The 17,472-nt window shown below is 71.8% G+C and overlaps 1 protein-coding gene across 1 annotated transcript in view; it reads left to right on the top strand.

The window, feature by feature from the left end:
- KCNH2 (potassium voltage-gated channel subfamily H member 2) overlaps positions 1-17,290 on the top strand; it is a 27,821-nt gene extending 10,531 nt beyond the window's left edge. Inside the window, exons 6-15 of the mRNA XM_049797998.1 lie at positions 10,335-10,760; positions 11,203-11,590; positions 12,833-13,032; positions 13,122-13,374; positions 13,518-13,711; positions 14,039-14,138; positions 14,215-14,493; positions 14,902-15,088; positions 15,244-15,415; positions 15,806-17,290. Coding sequence (XP_049653955.1) covers positions 10,335-10,760; positions 11,203-11,590; positions 12,833-13,032; positions 13,122-13,374; positions 13,518-13,711; positions 14,039-14,138; positions 14,215-14,493; positions 14,902-15,088; positions 15,244-15,415; positions 15,806-16,000 — 2,394 coding nt within the window. The 3' untranslated portion in view covers positions 16,001-17,290. The remainder of the gene's footprint in view (positions 1-10,334; positions 10,761-11,202; positions 11,591-12,832; positions 13,033-13,121; positions 13,375-13,517; positions 13,712-14,038; positions 14,139-14,214; positions 14,494-14,901; positions 15,089-15,243; positions 15,416-15,805) is intronic.
- The last annotated feature ends 182 nt before the right edge of the window (positions 17,291-17,472 follow it).

Below are 17,472 nucleotides of genomic sequence, written 5' to 3'. Positions count from 1 at the left end.
TCCCCCACCCCGTGGGATCAGGAGGGTCCCTGTCACTTTCCTCGGGGAGATTGGCCGGGGTGGTCCTGGCTGCGGCACTCCCTGTGCCGGGGCATGGGGATGGGTGCCAATGGCTGGGTGGCACGCAGCTGGGACGGACCCCGTAGGGTCCCCGGGGGATTCCCGGTGGGGAGCGCAGGGCAGGGACCCCCCCCAGACTGTGGTGACCCTCTGCCCCGGCTCCGTCCCAGCGCAGGCACAAGCCCCCGTGTTTCGGTAGGCTGCCCCGGGCCGCCGGCTTGCTGTGCCCGGGGTGCCGGGGGGCTGGCGGTAGCGGCTAATCCTTGGCACGTTGTGTAACTGCCATCTGGCTGCAGGGAGCAGGCGGCGTCTGCTGCTTAATTACACCCTGATTCTGACTCCTGCTAATGAACTGAAGGCTGCCAGGGGCCGGTGGGCTCCCAAGACCCCCATCCGTCCCTGCCAGGAGGGCTGCCGCGGGGGGGTTGGGGACAAGGCAGAGGGGACGGGGAGAGAAGCCTCTCCCCGTCCCCTCTGCCTTGTCCCCAAGCCCCCCCGGTGCAGCCCCGCGCCATCACTTCTCCCCGGGGAGCCCGGCAGCTGGCACGGGATGGAGCTGCCCGGGTGCATCTGCCTGTGCTCCCAGTCCCTGAGCAGCCCCAGCCCCCCCACCCCTGCCACGCGTCTGCTCGCACACGTGAGGGGGGCCCCATGTGGGACCCCCCCCCTGCTCCCACAGGCAGCTCCGTGCCCTGCTCCTGGGGCTCCTCTCCCGGGAGCACTGGGGTGGGCAGCCAGCCCCGCTCCCTTTGCCAGGTGCCAGAGAAGCCGTGGGACCCTCTGTGGGGCTGGGGACCCCTCTGTGGGGTGGGGGGCACCGGCCCCGCAGGGCTGGCCCCCCTCCAAAACCTCTCTCCCCACCCCTTGCAATGCGCTGGCTGGCCTTCCCTGTTCCTCTCCAGCACGCTAACGAGCCAAGCGTCCTGATTGCCTTTGCTGTGTAATTAATTCCAATGCTGTGGCGGCTGCTGCTGTGCGGGCAGGCAGCTGCCTGCACGGCGCCTCGGTCATTCCCTCCTGCCCACAGCTGCCATCGCCACGCGGTGCCCGGTGGACGGGGGGGACGCGGCTGCCCTCGCCAGGGCTGGCCCTGCCCCATGGTGCCGGGGCAGGGGGCTCAGCCGTGCCCCGGCCGTGCCAGGTTACTGGGCGCGGGAGGACCCGTTGCCTCGCTGTGACGGGATGGGGGTCCCCGCTGAGGCACCCGCCGCCCGGTGCGCGCCTGCCGTGGCTGGACCGGGGCAGAGCCAGGGTACGCTGTGTACCGGTGTGGTGGACCATGTGCCGGCGTGGCACGGGGCGCGCGTGGGCGTGAGCAGCCGTCGGGCGGCGTGGGGATGGCTGCTGAGCTCAGGACGCCGCGAGCGGGTTGTGGGGCAGCCCCAGCCAGGTGCGGTGAGCCACCAGGCCGGTGGTGCCGGGGGGGCCAGGGCTTCCAGGCAGCGGCACCATGAATCATCCGCAGTGACGGCAGCCAAAGGAGCCCGCGTGCCGCCCGCTCCCGCAGCTCCCGTCAAGGTCACCGCGCTCTCGGGCCTGCCGGCCCGCCAGGCTGGCGCAGTGTGGTTAGCCAGGGCCGGGATGGGGACGAGGCCTGGCGTGCCCAGGGCCGGTGGCTGGCGCCGGGCAATGTGGCTGGGGAGGCACTAGGCCCCGCTGCCGTGCAGGGATGGGTGCTGCGGCATCCCGGTGGCTCGTGGCAGCCCCGGGGACCCCCGGCCTGCTCTGGCAGGGACCCCTGCCCACGGCAGGGCAGGGTGGAGCTGGGGCTGGGCACTGCCGGCACCACGCCGGCTGTGACTGACCCGCCGGGAGCTGGTCTCCAGCGTGGTGTGGTGGTGGAGCAGGTTGCCGCTGCCCGCCGTGGTGCAGTGGGGGCTGGGGGGGGGGCTGAGCTGGGCACGTCTGTGGGGAGCCCCAGCCCCGCTCCGGGCTGGCGGGTGCCCCGCGGTGCGGCTGGCTGGGAGGGGGTGTCACCGGGAGCTGCTGCGTGCCGGGGGGCTCGCAGGCTCTCGATGGTGGGTGGGCGTAAGGGCGGGGGGTGTGGGGAAGGCCCCACTTGACGAAGCAGGCCCCACTGAGCCCCGGCCCCGCTGGTGCCCGTTGGGCGAGGACGCTGCACCCCAGGGTCACCCCTCGGCGGGGACGCGGGCAGAGGCGCCGGGCAGGCGCAGCGGGGTCTCCCTGCCAGGGCTGGGCGGCAGCCAGGGACACCGGGAACCGGCGGTGCCGTGAATCAGCCCGGGGCTGCCGCTGGCGTCCGAGGAGCCCCCTCGGCCCCATCCCCGGCCCGCGGGGGGCTCGGGGGGTCCCTCGGGGGACGGGGGTCTGCAGGCAGCAGCTGCCAGGGTCGGGCGGGGGGCCGGCAGCCGGGCCCCCGGGATTGGCGGCAGCCCCCGCTCCCCCCCACCCCCCACCCCCGCCGTGCCTCAGTTTCCCCCGGGGGGTGTTCCCGGTCCCTCCCCGCGGCGTGACGGGCCCGCGGGGAGTGGCGGAGGCTGGAGCCGGGGCCGGGGTGGGGGCGGGCGGCTGCCGGGCGGGGAGCGGGACCGGCGGAGGCGGGCGGCGGCGGGGGGGGGCGGGGGGTTCGGGGGGGGGGGGGGGCGGCCGCCCCGCTCCATCTGCCGCCAGCTCGGGTCAGTGCCGGGCTGGGCTCGGCCGTGCCGGGATGGGGGGCGGCGGGGGGGCGGCGCGGGGCTCCCCCCGCTGAGCGCGACCATGGCCCCGGCGCGGCGCGACAGCGGCGACCGCCCCGACGGGGACCGCAAGAGCGGCCGCGTCCGCCGCGCCGTCCGCATCTCCAGCCTGGTGGCCCAGGAGGTACGGGGGCGGGAGGGGGGGCCGGGGGGTCCCTGGGCGGGGGGGGGGGGGGTCCTCCCGCCGTGCCCGCCCGCCCCGGGCAGCCCCCCGCCCCGACGGCGCCGGCAGCCCCGGAGCTCCCCCGCCCCCGGCCCCGGCTTAGCGGAGGGTCGCGGGGGGGGCGGGGGGGCCGTGCCCCCCCCGCGGAGGGAACGGGCGCCCGCGGCCGGTCCCGCCGCGAGTGGACGTGGGGTCCCCGGGCCGCTCCCACGCCGGGCTGGAGCCCCCCAGGGCGGCACGGACGGGGGGGTGGGGAGGCGGGGGGGGCACCGCTGCGGGGGGCTGAGCATCCCCCCGCGGCCGCGGCCGGTGGGGCTGGAGAGCCGGGAGCCGCCACGTCGACTGGGCTCCGGCCGAGCGCCGTGGGTGCCGTGAGCCGGGGCGGCGTGGGGCATCGGCCACCCACGGGCACCCTGCCGCCTGCCCACTGCCACGGCCGGGCTCGTGGCCGTGACCATGGCCATGGCGAGGGGAGCGGACGCACGGCTGTTGGGCGAGGTGCTGCCGGCCGGGGCGGCATCAGGAGGTTGCGACGGGTGCCGTGTCCCCAGGTGGTCCCCATGGCTGTCCCTTCAACGGTGGCTTGCGGCACGACGGTGCGGCACAGCGGTGGGGCTGCGGCGGCCGGGGCGTGGGGTGGTGTGGGTCAGCACCGGGGCATCTCGGTGTCTGCGTCAGCGGGTGGGGGTCGGGTGTTGGGGCGGGCGCGCCGCCCATGGGGACGTCACCCCGTCACGGGACTCGTCACCCCACCCTGCCACCGGCACCACAGGGTGTTGGTGCTGCCGCCGTGCTGTCGGCAGTGGGTGCCTGCATCGCCTCCCGGCCCGGGGTGGCCGCCCGTCCCCGGCGTCCATGTCGGGGGGTGCCGAGGGAGCCGCACCGCTGCCGCAGCTCAATGCTGTGAGTACCGGCCACCGCCGCCAAAGTGGGGACAGTTGGGTGTCGGGGTGTCCCCACTGCTGCAGCGCCTGCCATGCACGCTGCTGGGGTGGCCGGGCCCCTCTGCGACTGGCTGTGCTGGTGCCTCACTGATGGTCAGTGCCTGCCACAGCGGAGAGCGTGTTGGGTGACACCGACACCAGCACCTGCGAGGGTGACAGGGCTGTCATGGCTGGTGTTGGGCGCCTGCGCTTGTGGTGGCTGCTGCGGCTGTGGGGCACCCTTGGCACCGCCGGGCCGTGGCTGTTGGTGGCTGTCCTGCTTTGGGTGTCCCCGAGGGTGCTGAGTCCCCCGTCAGCGCTGGCGCGGGTGCTGCCGGCGCTGGGCAGTGCTGCTGTGTTTGGTACCGCGGATGCTGGGGTCAGTGCACAGTGGATGTTGGTGTTCTGGTGTTGGGTGTCCTGGAGGCTGCTGGAAACCTGCTGGTGGGGGGTGCCTGGGCGGGTGTTGGGTGTCTGCCGGTGCTGGTGTTGTGTGTCTGTGTCGGCGCTGGTGTGCCGTGCCTGAGCAGATGTTGGGTACATGCCAGTGCCGGCGTTGGGTGGCTGTGGCTGTTGGGTACCTGCAAGGTGCTGGGTGCCGGTGTTCTTGCTGGTGTGTGGGTGCTGGGTGTCTGGTTCGGGGTGTCCGTCAGTGTGTGTGTTGGGGGTCTGTGGGTTCCTGTGTGGGGTAGGGTCTGCGCTCAAGGCCGGGGCTGCTGGTGTGTCGGCACCCACCTGGTCTCGGTGCCAGGCGGTTTCACCACAGGCGCGCGGCGTCACGGCAAGCGCTGGTGTTAGTGCAGGCCTGGCAGCGCTGTGGGCAGCAGGCTGCTGGGGCAGGGGGTGTCAGGGTACCGGCGTGGTGGGTCACGGCAGGGTGCCGGTGCACCCATGGTGCCGGATGGCAGTGGCTGGGGCAGCTGGGGGGTGGGTGGGGGTGGCCCCTGGCCGCGGGTCGGGGTATTTGCGGCAGCGAGGGGGCTGTGCCCCGTGGGCGCGGGTGTCTGGGTCACGGCAGGTGCCGCGCCGGGTGTCTCCGGGTGTGCGGGCTGGGTGTCGGGTGCCAGTGTCACAGCAGGTGTCGGCGTACGTGTCACCGTGAGCGCGAGGTGCCGCGTGCCTGCGCCGGGGCGGTGTATGTGTCACCAAGTGTCGGCACCGCCGCTATCTGTGTCACCGTGACTGATAGGTGTTGTGTCGCCGCGAGCGGTCCCGCTGCCTGCCGGCATCACTGGCGTGGCATCATGCCCTGCCGGGCCGGCGCGGCTGCCCGTGGCTGGGGGGGCCGGGATGTCACCACATGTCAGCCCTGGCACAGGCGCGAGGTCTGGGCTGAGGGTCTGCGCCAGCCGGGGGGTCGGGTGCTCCTGTGACGGGTGCGGGTCTGCGATGGTGCCGGGCACCGGGTTGTGTGGCTGTGCTTGCCAGAGCTGTGTCGCTTGCGCCGGGCACATGTGTGGGGAGTCCCCAGCCCCTTGCCACGCCACCCCTAAGCGCTGTGTGGCACGGGGGGCTGTCCCCGTGGCTGGGTGGCACGGGGCGGGGGGGCCGTCCTCTGCAGTGGTGCAGTAGTGGGGGGTGTGCCGGGTGCTGCCCCCCCAGATACAGCACGGGGGGTGTCCCCAGGCTGACGCAGCTGGGTGACATGTGGGGCCAGGGCAGGCTGTTGGAGCCCTACGGGGTGCCGCTGTCCCCCTGCGATGCTGGGGGTCCCCGGCTGTGCCCAGGGCTGTGAGGGGTGGTGGGGGCTGTCCCCAGGATGTGGGGGTGCTGGGGCTGTCCCCCCCGGCTGTGCAGCCCCAGGGATTGGGGGCTCTGGGGGCTGCCCCAGGGGTCTGCGGGGCCTCGGGGCCGGGACAGGGCCACATGGTGGGGGGATGTATATTTGGGGGGACTGATGGGCTGTATCCATGGGGTTGACAGGGCCTCTTCCCCCTCGCCCTCCAGCTGTGTGTTCTCAGCTGCCCGCAGGGCTGAGGCTTCCCCAAACTGGGGGTCATGGCGGGGGGGTGGTCCGGGTGGGATGCGGGTGCAGGGTCTGTGCAGCCCCCTGGGGTCCAGCCTGCCCCCGCCCCGTGCCCGTGGGGTCTGGGTGGTCGGTGCACGCTGGGGTTCGTGGTGCCCCGGTGGCAGGGGACCCCTGGGGGTCCGGGGTCTCCCCCCATGCGGGGCCGGACCCTCCTGCCTCCAGCCCCCCAGCCTGCATCCCGCGCTCAGGGGCTTCCGCAGGCCCTGGGACCCTCTGCCACCATTCGGCCCCCCCGGGGGGGGGGGCGGCCTGCCCCCAGCCCCACGCAGGGACTATGGGTGGGTGAGGGGCCGGGGGACGCACCGGGTGTCCCGGACAGGGGGGGGTCGCCCCAGACTGAGGGTGGGCGCAGAGCTGGGGGGTCCGGGGCCCTTGGGGGGGGCAGCGTGCAGCCCTGCTGGGGCCCGGGGCACCTGCCCACGCTGCCCGCGCTGCAGGCAGGGATTTGTCCCAATTTGGCGCAGCAGCTGCGTTAATTTTAGAGGCAGAAGCCGGCTGGTTGCTGGAGCCGCCCCCCCCTGCGCTGTTCCACCCCCCATGGCCCCCCCCCTCCACTGCCCCCCCTGTCCCGGCTAAAAATGGAGCCAGGCTGGCAGAGCTGCCGCTTAAAGGGGCAGCTGGGACGGGGCCACCGTGGGGTCTCGGGGCTGGGGTGCATGGCCGGGACGCCCATGGGGCCTCCGCCTGCCCTGTGGGGTGCTGGAGCTCGCAGTGGGGGCTCTGTCCCACGGTGCCTGTGTCCCCGCCGTATCCCTGGCCTTGTGTGTCTGCAGCATCCTCGCCACCTGTGCCCCCCCAGTACCCCGACACTGTGTGTCCCCGGGGTACCCGTGACCCCGTATGACCCCGCAGCAGCATGTGTGCCCCTCCGGCACCTGTCACCCCCTGCCTGGGGGTGGCACGTTTGGGACATGCAGGGGATGCTCGGGGCGCAGCCCCCCCCGGGAAGGTGTGTACCAACAGCCCCTGTGCTGTTTCGGCAGGTAGCCCCCCATGCTGGCACTGCCGAGACCACCCACCGCGTGTGCCACGCGTGTGGCCTCCTCCCTCCCCGTCACGCGGCGTGTGGGGACACGGGTGCCAGCGGGAAACCCCTGCGCGTGGGTGGCAGCGGGTGAGTCAGGGCTGACGGGAACCGCGGCGCATCTCCGGCGCTGTCACCGTGCATCCCTGGCTCTGCCGCGGTGTCAGCACGGCTGTTCTCACACCGCCGTGCCGCTTCCCCAGGCTCTGCCCTGGGCACGGCACGCACCCCGTAAGGCCACTGAGGCCGGTGGCACTTGGTGACGGGGGTGACGGGTGCTACGTGTCCCCCCCGGGGACGTCCCCTGCTGCCCCATGTCCCAAGGCAGGAGTGGTGGCAGCGGGGAGGGACATTTTGGCTGAGCCAGCAGGATGGGAGCAGTGTTCCCCAGCCTGTGAGGACCACGCAGGTGTACGAGTGTTTGCGGTGTGTTTGTGGCGTGCTCGCGGTGTGCTCATGGTGTGCTCGTGGCGTGCACGCACACTGTGACGTCCTGCTCACCGCGGTGGGGCTGGGCTGCGTGTGTGTCCCCGCAAGCGGAGGTGCCAGTGCCAGCACAGTGCCCGGATGGCCAAAAGGGTGCCGATGGGGTCGGGATGCGTCCCACCTTGTGCCGCTCCGGGGCAGCTGCTGCCCGCCCTGCTGCCCGTGGCCACCTGCGGCTGCACCAGGCTCCCCGCTGCGGAGGCCCCAGGCTGTGCCGTGGCACCGAGCCACGCCAAGCCCTTCGGCGTGCTGCCACGTGCTGCGCCGCGCCACGCCAGGCCGCCGGGCGCCCCGAGTGTCGGAGGGGTTAAGGGGCGGGCGGGGGCCTGGCGGGGGGGGCACAGCCCTGGCTGTGGCGGCGGGAGCGGAGCAGGCTGGGAAAAATTTCCGCCCCAATAATTTTTCTCTCGGCTGCCGGTGGTGCGTGGCTCCCGCCCGCTGCCTCCCGCCGCGCCGCCGCTCTCGCCGACGCCGTCCCGCCGAGGAGTGCCCGGCTGCCGCGCTCGGCCGGGACGGAGGGGTGGCGGGTACCGGTGGGAGCGGCGGGATGGGTGGGGGGTCTGTCGGTGGGGGGCCGTGTCCCCGGTGCCACCGGTGGGCAGGCGGCGGGGGGTGAGTGCCGCCGGCACACCATGGGCTTGGCCTGGCCCCGCGGGCGGCTGTGAGGATGCTGGCGTCGCTCCTGCAGCTGCTCCAGGAGTTGCCGGGCCCCCCCGCCGCCCCTCCCCAGGCCGGAGCAGGACCCATGCCCGGCATCTCCCTCTGCGGCACCTGCCTGTGCCTTGACAGCGACACCGCCCGCGCCGCGGGGCAGAGCCAGGAGGAGAAGGTACCGGTACCGCCGCTCTCCCGCCCTGCCTGGCCCCAGCACCTGCTGGCAGCCGGTGCCGCGGCCGGGCAGCCCCCCGGGGTGTGGGGTCCAGCACGGCCGTGCCCGCGGGGCTGTGCCGGGAGGGGTGGTGGGTGCTGCCACGCGGGTGGCAGGAGGGTCCAGATGCCGTACCCACCCCGGGGGTCCCGTGTCCTGGCGGTGGCCGCAGCTGGTTTCGGGCTCCGTCCCCCCCGGTTGCCACCGGCTCCGGGTTTGGGGTGGTTACGTAAAGCTGCCTCTCGCTCTGCCCCCGGCTCGGCACGCGCCCACAGCCCCCACGGGTGGCACGGCCTGGGGAGCCCTTCCCAGCCCCCCCCGGCAGCCGTGCACCCCGTGGTGCTGGGGGGCCGGATGGGGCCCAGGGGTGGCTGTGCCCCCGTCGCGCTCTCTTGCTCTCGTGGCGCAGCTGCCGTGGTGTGGCCGGCGGGTAAGAGCTCTGCCGCCGCCAGGCACGGGTGGCTCGGCACGTCCCGCGTGGGCGCGGGGGCCGCGGGCCCTGGCCGTGGTGGGGCAGCGGGCAAGGGCTGCGGGTCAGTCCTGGAGCATCTCGCGCGTGCCTTGAGGCTGCGCGGGGTGACGGCCCCCTCCGTGGCGGTGCGGGGGCAGCGTGGGGAGGGACCCCCGCCGGGACCTCCAGGGTCGTGCTCCCAGGCTGTGCCCCCTTGGCCGGGCGGGGCTGTGCCGGGTGTCTGCTGCGCGGTGCTCTGCGGTTGGCATCGCCCCGGCTCCCGTCCCTGCCCTCTGGTAGCTGGGGCTCGGTGCGGAGCTGCCGGAGGTGGCCGGTGGCCACCAGCCCCAGGGCTGACCGAGCCCCGCAGCTGCTCTGAGTGGGTGCCGTGGGGCCGGTGCCGTGCCCAGCCTGGCTCTGCGCTGTGGGGCTGCCCGGCCTTGGCACCTTCTCCCCACCACAGGGCCCCTCTGCCCCACGGCACCCGCTCACCCGGTCCCTATTTATAGCCGGTGCCCCCCATCCCGCGGCCAGTACATCTAATCCCTGTGCCAGGCGGCTGGGACGGACGGGCGCAGCTGCCGGGGCACGGCTGTGCCCCCTGGACTCTCACGCTCAGGCTGTGTGTGTGTGTGTGCGGGCACATGTGTGTGTGTGTCTGCACACGTGTGGGTGCACACACGTGTGCGTGACAGGGCGGGGGTGAGCAGCAGCCCTGTGGGATGCAGGGGGGGGTCAGTGCTGGGGGCTAGGAGCTGCCCAGGGGCAGCCAAGGCAGCACCTGGAGGGGCTGAGCCCCCCATATGTAAATATCCTGCAGCTGCGTTTGCATGCCAGCCCTCATTTCCATGGGTGCTGCCTGCCCAGCCCTGCCTGGGGAAGGATGGGGGCGGGGGGGGGTGTCACTTTCAGCAGGCAGGAGCTCGCTGCACCCCACTGCGCCCCACTGCGCCCGCTGCTGGGGTCCCACTCTGTGAGCAGGGCAGGGACCCGGCTGGGAGCAGCCGCCGGCCCCACAAACCTAGCCCCACGGCGGGGGCTCCGTGGCACTTGTGCCCGGCTGGCCTGGCACAAGGACAGGCCGGGGGGCCCGTGCCAGCCCCCAGCTGCGTCACCGTGTGCCTCCGGGGCTGCCGGCCCTGGTTTGGCAGCAGCTGCGCCGGGGTCCCGCTGGAGCAGAGCTCAGCGCTGCCGGGGAGCCAGGGCAGAGCTCCGGGGTGGCTGCTGCCGCTTTGGGGCTGGCACGGGCAGGGGGGGACGTGGGGAAGCACCTCGGCCGAGGGCAGCGGCGTGTCTGTGCTGGGGGGGTGCGAGTGTTCGCAGTGGGAACTGCACCCCGGTGGCGTCTGTGGGGCAGGAGGGGGCTCGTGGGGCAGCTCTGCCGTGTGGGGTGCCTTTTTCCCAGCCGTGCCCACCAGCCGTCCCCCCCACACCCCTCATCGCCGGCTCCGGGGTCCCACCGTGCCCCAGAGCATCCTCGGGCAGACGAGACCTGCCAGAGCAGCCCCCAGCCCGGGGATGCCCTGCCTGCGGCTGGCGGGGACAGCCCCTGCTTTGGGACGGGGGGCTGGGGGGCTCAGCCCCACAGTGCGGCGGGGGGGCTGCAGGAGCTGACCCCCCGCCCGCCCGCCCAGGTGCTGTCGCTGGGCGCCGACGTCCTCCCAGAGTACAAGCTGCAGGCGCCGCGCATCCACAAATGGACCATCCTGCACTACAGCCCCTTCAAGGCGGTGTGGGACTGGCTCATCCTGCTGCTGGTCATCTACACGGCCATTTTCACCCCTTACTCGGCCGCCTTCCTGCTCAATGACCAAGAGGAGGCCCAGCGCAGCAACTGCGGCTACTCCTGCAGCCCCCTCAACGTCGTCGACCTCATCGTGGACATCATGTTCATCATCGACATCCTCATCAACTTCCGCACCACCTACGTCAACTCCAACGAGGAGGTGGTCAGCCACCCCGCCAAGATCGCCATCCACTACTTCAAGGGCTGGTTCCTCATCGACATGGTCGCTGCCATCCCCTTTGACCTGCTCATCTTCGGCTCCGGCTCTGAGGAGGTACCTGCCGCCCCGCTGGGGTGCCGCGGTGCCGTGCTGGGTGATATTTCAGTGCCGGGTCCTCCCGCAGGGTGATGCCCAGGGGTCCCACACCTGCCCCAGGGCTGAGTGCCCACCGTGCAGTGGTGGGTCTTCACCCCAGGGGCAGCGCTGGGGGCACCTGAGCCTGAAGCGGGGCGAGGGGCTGGGGCGTGCACAGGGTCCTGGGGCAGGACGGGCCCCGGTACCCTGCGCCGGTGGGGCTGGGGGTGCCCAAACCAGGGGCCAGTGCGGCGGGGGAGGGGAGCACTGCGAGGGCTGGGCTTGGCTGCCGCCCGCTCTGCCTGGTCCTGCGCTTTTGGGGGGGGTCTCTGCCGGGGCGGGGAGCAGGGCCGCCCTTGCCCACGGGGAGACCGGGGTTCCCCAGCCCTCGGTGACCCCCGCCCGGCCCCCTCCCCTGCAGACCACCACCCTGATCGGGCTGCTGAAGACGGCGCGGCTGCTGCGCCTCGTGCGGGTGGCCCGCAAGCTGGACCGCTACTCGGAGTACGGGGCGGCCGTGCTCTTCCTCCTGATGTGCACCTTCGCCCTCATCGCCCACTGGCTGGCCTGCATCTGGTACGCCATCGGCAACGTGGAGGGGCAGCGCATCGGCTGGCTCCACTCCCTGGGCGACCAGATCGGCAAGCCCCTCAACGCCAGCAACCCCCTCTACGGCCCCACCATCAAGGACAAGTACGTCACCGCGCTCTACTTCACCTTCAGCAGCCTGACCAGCGTCGGCTTCGGCAACGTCTCCCCCAACACCAACTCCGAGAAGATCTTCTCCATCTGCGTCATGCTCATCGGCTGTGAGTGCCCCCGGCGTGCGCCCGACGCGGGGGCTCGCCGGGGGGCGTGGGGGGGGTCCTGCTCGGCCCCCGCCGGTGTGGAGGGCGCCCGCAGGGGTCTGCGTGCGAGCCTGGGCGTGGGTGTGAGTGTGCGTGGGTGTGTGCTTGCACAGGTCTGCATGTGAGCATGTGTGTACGAGTGTGCACACGTGTGTGAGCATGCATGTGTGGGCGTGCGTGTGTCTGTGAGCATACGTGTGTGTGTGTGCACATGCACGTGAGCATGCATGTGTACGTGTGGGCATGTGTGCATGTGTGGGGGTGTACATATGTGTGTGAGCATGCGTGTGTCTGTGTGAGCATACGTGTATGTGTGAACGACCGTGGGAGTGTGCATGTGTGTGGGAGCATGCGTGTGTGCAAGTGTGCCGGAGCATGCGTGTGTGCAAGTGTGCATATGTGTAGGTGTGTGTGTGAACATGCATGTGCATGTATGGACAGGTGTGCATGTGTGTGAGCGTACATGTGTGTGTGAGCGTGCATGTGTGTGTGGGCATGCATGTGTGTGTGGGCATGCATCTGTCTGAGCATACATGTGTGAGCAACCGTGTGTAAGTGCATGTGTGAGCATGTGTGTGTGTGTGAGCGTGCATGTGTGTGGAGGAGTATGTGTGTGAGAATGTGTGTGTGTGTGTGCGAGAGCATGCATGAGTGAGCTTGTGTGCCTGTGAGCACGTGTGAGCATGCACGTGTGTGGGGGCTTGTATGCGTGTGATAGAACATGCACATGCACGTGGGTGTGAGCATGCATGGGTGTAAGCATGCATGTGCGTGAGCACACACCGCTGTGCCTGTGCGCGTGTGAGCGTGCGACGAGCCACAGCACGCCCGTGAGGCAGCTCTGGATGCGCGTGGGCCAGTCGTGCACGGCTCCGCGAGCTCGCTGTGCTCCCGCAGGCCCGTGTGGGTGCGCGGGCGCGTTTGCGGGTGCATGGGTGCGCGCGACAGTGAGTGCGGGTGCAGAAGCCCCATTTCTGGGGGAAGCCCAGCAGGACCCCTCCGTGCCTGCCAGGCTGGAGGAGGGGGTATGACGAATGCACGGCGGGGCTGGGGGTGTGCTCGCACACGCGTGCAGGGCTCCCCATGGCGGGGGGGGGTTGTGCCAGCGGAGGTTGGTGCCCCGCACCCTCAGCCCCCATGGTGGAGGGGGTCCGGGGGGAGCGGTGCCAGGGGCCACCCCTCACCCCGCTCACCCCGCCGCAGCCCTGATGTACGCCAGCATCTTCGGGAACGTGTCGGCCATCATCCAGCGCCTGTACTCGGGCACCGCGCGCTACCACACCCAGATGCTGCGTGTCCGCGAGTTCATCCGCTTCCACCAGATCCCCAACCCGCTGCGCCAGCGCCTGGAGGAATACTTCCAGCACGCCTGGTCCTACACCAACGGCATCGACATGAATGCGGTGAGCAGCCGGCCGGCAGCACGGCCCCCTCCGCGGTCCCCCCAGTTCCCCCAGTGCCGTGACAACCCCCCCCCCGCCGTGTCCCGCAGGTGCTGAAGGGCTTCCCCGAGTGCCTGCAGGCAGACATCTGCCTGCACCTCAACCGCAGCCTGCTGCAGAACTGCAAGCCCTTCAAGGGGGCCACCAAGGGCTGCCTGCGCGCCCTGGCCATGAAGTTCAAGACCACGCACGCTCCCCCCGGGGACACGCTGGTGCACGCTGGGGACGTCCTCACCGCCCTCTACTTCATCTCCCGCGGCTCCATCGAGATCCTGCGCGGGGACGTGGTGGTGGCCATCCTGGGTGAGCTCCCCGGGGACCCGGCGCCGGGGCTGGGGGGGGACGGGACCCCTCCAGCCCTGGGCGCAGCGGGCAGCCGGGGGGGCCCTGCCGCCGTGCCCCATGGGCTGACACCTCCTTCTCACGCTGCCGCCCCCCCCCACCAGGGAAGAACGACATCTTCGGGGAGCCGCTGAACTTGTACGCGCGGCCGGGGAAGTCCAACGCGGACGTGCGGGCGCTGACCTACTGCGACTTGCACAAGATCCACCGTGAAGACCTGCTGGAGGTGCTGGACATGTACCCCGAGTTCTCCGACCACTTCTGGTCCAGCCTGGAGATCACCTTCAACCTGCGCGATGTGAGGGGCTGCGGTGGGGGGAGTGGGCTGGTGCGGGGGGAGCGTGGACTGCGGGGGAAACACCTGTTCTGCTGAGCCTGGGGAGGGTCCTGAGCAAGCTAGGGGGGGCTGGCCACAGGGGATACTCAGGGACGAGGGACAGTCACCACGGGATGCCCCCCAACATCGTCTGGCTGGGTGGGAGGGCACTGCACCAAAAGCCCCCCAGCATCGCCCTGACGCTGGCGCGACGTGCTGCCCGTGCAGCTCCCTGCCGCCCCCAGTCCCTGCCAGCTTGGAGTGCGGGATCTGGCAGCCCCCCCAGTCTCATCCCCCCTCTTCCCGCAGACCAACATGATCCCCGGCTCCCCGGGCAGCGACGAACTGGACGGTGGCTTCAACCGCCTGCGCAAGCGCAAGCTCTCCTTCCGCCGGCGCACAGAGAAAGGTGAGGTCGGGGGTCCGGGGGTGGGGGGGTCCAGGCCCCAAGGGGCCGTGGTGACCCAGGACCTGTCCATCCGCAGATGCCGCCAACGCCGGGGAGCTGCGGAGCGGGCAGAAGGCGCTGCGGCCGGGCAGGAGCTGCCAGGCGCCCGGGGCACCGCGCGGGCCGGCCGAGTGGGAGCCCTGCCATTCCAGCTCCCCCTCCAGCTCCCCCTCCAGCGATGAGGATGAGCCCCCCGCGCCTGGACCGGGGGCCACCGCGCTCTCCCCCTTCCGCAGCGCCCGCCCAGGCAGCGAGGCGCCCGCGCCTGCCGAGGCCGAGGAGCGCAAGGGTGGCGACATGTGCAACCCCCTCTCAGGTGAGGATGGGGATGAAGGGGCTCGGGATGGGGTGGCGGGGTCCCCCATTCCTCTCCTCCCTGCTCAGGGTTCTGCAGAACCCCCCAGCAGCTCCTGAACCCCCATCCCCGCTGCTCCACCTGCCCCCCAGATCCCTATCCCGTGTTCTGCACCATCCCCTGCAGCCTCTGCCTCTGCACCTCAGCCCTGCTTTTGCATGCCCATGCCGTTTGGGGGGAGCCTCCATGCCTGCTGGGTGCATCCCTGCTCGGTGCCTGCTGGGGTGCATTCCCTTTGCATCCCTGTTCCATGCCTGCTGGGATGCATCTCTGCTCCGTGCTTGCTGGGGTGCATTCCCTTTACATCCCTGCTCCATGCCTGCTGGGACACCCTCAGGACACTGATGTTTTCCCTCCTTGCCTTTACAGGAGCCTTCTCGGGGGTCTCCAACATCTTCAGTTTCTGGGGGGAGAGCCGGGGGCGGCAGTACCAGGAGCTGCCTCGCTGCACCATCCCGGCTCACGCCGCCCTCAGCATCCCACTGCCGTCCATGAGCCGCCGCCAGCGCTCCGAGGTGGAGACGCGCCTCGACCTGCTCCAGAAGCAGCTTAACAGGTACCTGGGGAGGGCGGGGGGGGTTAGCAGGGGCAGCACGACCCCATGGGAGCCCCCCAGTCGCCCCCAACGGGCAACTGGGGGGCTCCCATGGGGTCGTGCTGCCCTGCAGCACGCAGTGCCCTGCGCACACCCCAACGCGTATCTGTCCGCAGGCTGGAGACCCGCATGGCTGCGGACATCAGCTCCATCATGCAGCTGCTGCAGCGTCAGGCCGCGCTGGTGCCGCCCGCCTACAGCACGGTCTCGTCCCCCCACCAGCCCCCCGGCCCCCCATGTCCCCTGCAGCCCGTCCTCCCCATCACCCCCATTCAGCCGCTCTCTCAGGTGAGCCCAGCCCGCTCCCCAGACCACCAAGTTTGGGGCAGTCCCTCTCCCATGCCCCATTGCCCTGTCTTCCAGCCCCACTGTGGGTTGGGGGCACTCCTGAGCCTCCCCAGGTTTGGGGTAGCCCAGCTCCCCATCCTCCAGCCCCACTGCAGGCAGGGGTCGCTCCTGAGCCTCCAGACTTGGGGCAGACCCCTCCTGTGCCCCATCACCCCATCCTCCAGCCCCAGTGAGGGTTGGGGTCAGTCCTGAGCCCCCCAAGCTTGGGGCAGCCCCCCTCCCGTGCCACCCAGTGCAGCCTGGAGCTGGGTGGGTGGCACACCGAGCCCCTTGTCCCATCCCCGGCTGCCCCTGGCGTGGCAGTGATGCTGGCTGCCCTTCTTCCCGCAGGTTCCCAGCTATCCGGTGCCGCTGGAGCTGCCACACGCCCCGGACCCCCGCGATGAGCCGCCGCCGCCGCCAGACGTGGTGCTGCTGGTGGAGCCGGCGGCCGCCCCGCCGCGACGCCTCTCCCTGCCCGGACAGCTGGCCGGCGCGCCGGACACACAGACCCTCCATAGACACTGCTCCGACCCCGGGAGTTAATGGGCAGGGCAGGGACGGGGCCGGGACCCCCGGCGTGACGGGACGCGGGACTCCCGTCCCCAGGACGCTGGCCAGGCCGGTGGGCTCCAGGCCGCCGTCCCCCATGGACAATCCCTCCCGCCGCCGGCAGCTTGCGGGGGGGGAGCGGCGGGAGCCCCTCGGCACCCCCACGTTAGCTGGCCTAACCCGGGGGGCCAGGCCCCCCGCCCTGCCGCCGTGCTGGCGCTTCCAGGGCTCGGCTGGCAGGACTGTCAAACGTGTGCTGCTCTTCGCCTCCCCTTCCTCCTCCTCCTCCTCTTCTCCTTGTAGTGCTGCAGCCCCTTCCCCAGCCAGACCCCCGGCCGGCCGGGGCCATGCTGCCCCACGGCCAGAGCCCCCCCTCTCCAGGGACGCCGGGGCTGGCAGCGTGGCGGGGGGAGCGTGGTGGGGGCTGCGCAGGGGTGTGCATGCATGTGTGTGCGTGTCACGCGTGTCTCCATGTGCTGCGGGTCTGCCTGTCTGCACTCGCCCTGTCCGCGTGTGTGTGTGCGCGTGTGTGTGTACTCGTGTCCGGCGCCCCGGGATGCCGTGTGTGTCTCGGGGGGGCTCCTGCTGAGCCAGGACCCCCAGGCTGCTCTCTCGGGACAGACAGGCTATGCCCATGTGTGCCTGTGTATGTCCGTTCACCCCAGCCATGCTTCCTGCCCGCCATGGCACACGTGTGTGTGCATGTGCACACCCGTGTGCGTTGAGCCGCAGCGCGGGGCGGAGTGCGTGGCGAGTGTGTGGCACCCCCCCCCCCCCCAAGCCGTGTCCCTGTCCTTGTCCTGGTTGTGGGTGGCCCTGCCGGCGGCGATGTCGGCGTGCCCGTGGGGCAGCACTGTGTGTCCGGGGGGTGACCCCCTCCCCACGCCTGCCGCGTGCCCCCCCTTGCCAGCCACTGGTGCCCCCCAGTTCCCCCGGATCCCCCCCAGCCTGGGGGCCCCCCGGCCGCTCTCCCCACATAGCTGGTGGCACGGGGCAGGGGGGTACAGCCCCCCAGCATCGTCCCAGCCACTGGTGCCACCCCACGCACAGGGAGGGGGATGCCCCGGTGGGGAGGGAGCGCGGGTAGGGCTGGGGGCTGTGGGGCTCCTGCCCACCCATCCGCTCGCCTGCCGGTTCCTGGTAGCGTGTGCCGTGTTCGTGCCGTCATCCCATAGCCGGGCACCGCATGTGCCCGACCTGCCGTTTCACACAGCCCTGCATGTCGCCTTCTGCGGTAGGTGCCCCCCGCCTGCCCCCTCCCCAATAAACCGGACAGACACCGCGGCTCTGTGTGCGCCTGCGCTGTGGGACGGGGCCACGGCAGAGCTGTGCCACGGCGGCGGTTCCCAGGATGGTGCCGTGGGGAAGGGGGACGAGACCCCACGGGAGGGAAGGGACGGGGGCACCCTCCCATGGGGCGTGGGGGGGGCGACGCCAGCAACCATCCCATGTGGGCTGTGGCCCAG

The sequence above is a fragment of the Accipiter gentilis genome, chromosome 4 (assembly GCF_929443795.1).
Source record: "Accipiter gentilis chromosome 4, bAccGen1.1, whole genome shotgun sequence".
In the NCBI taxonomy this organism is placed as follows: Eukaryota; Metazoa; Chordata; class Aves; order Accipitriformes; family Accipitridae; genus Astur; species Astur gentilis.
Note: the sequence above shows the minus strand (reverse complement) of the source record. Positions and strands in the feature narration are given on the sequence as shown.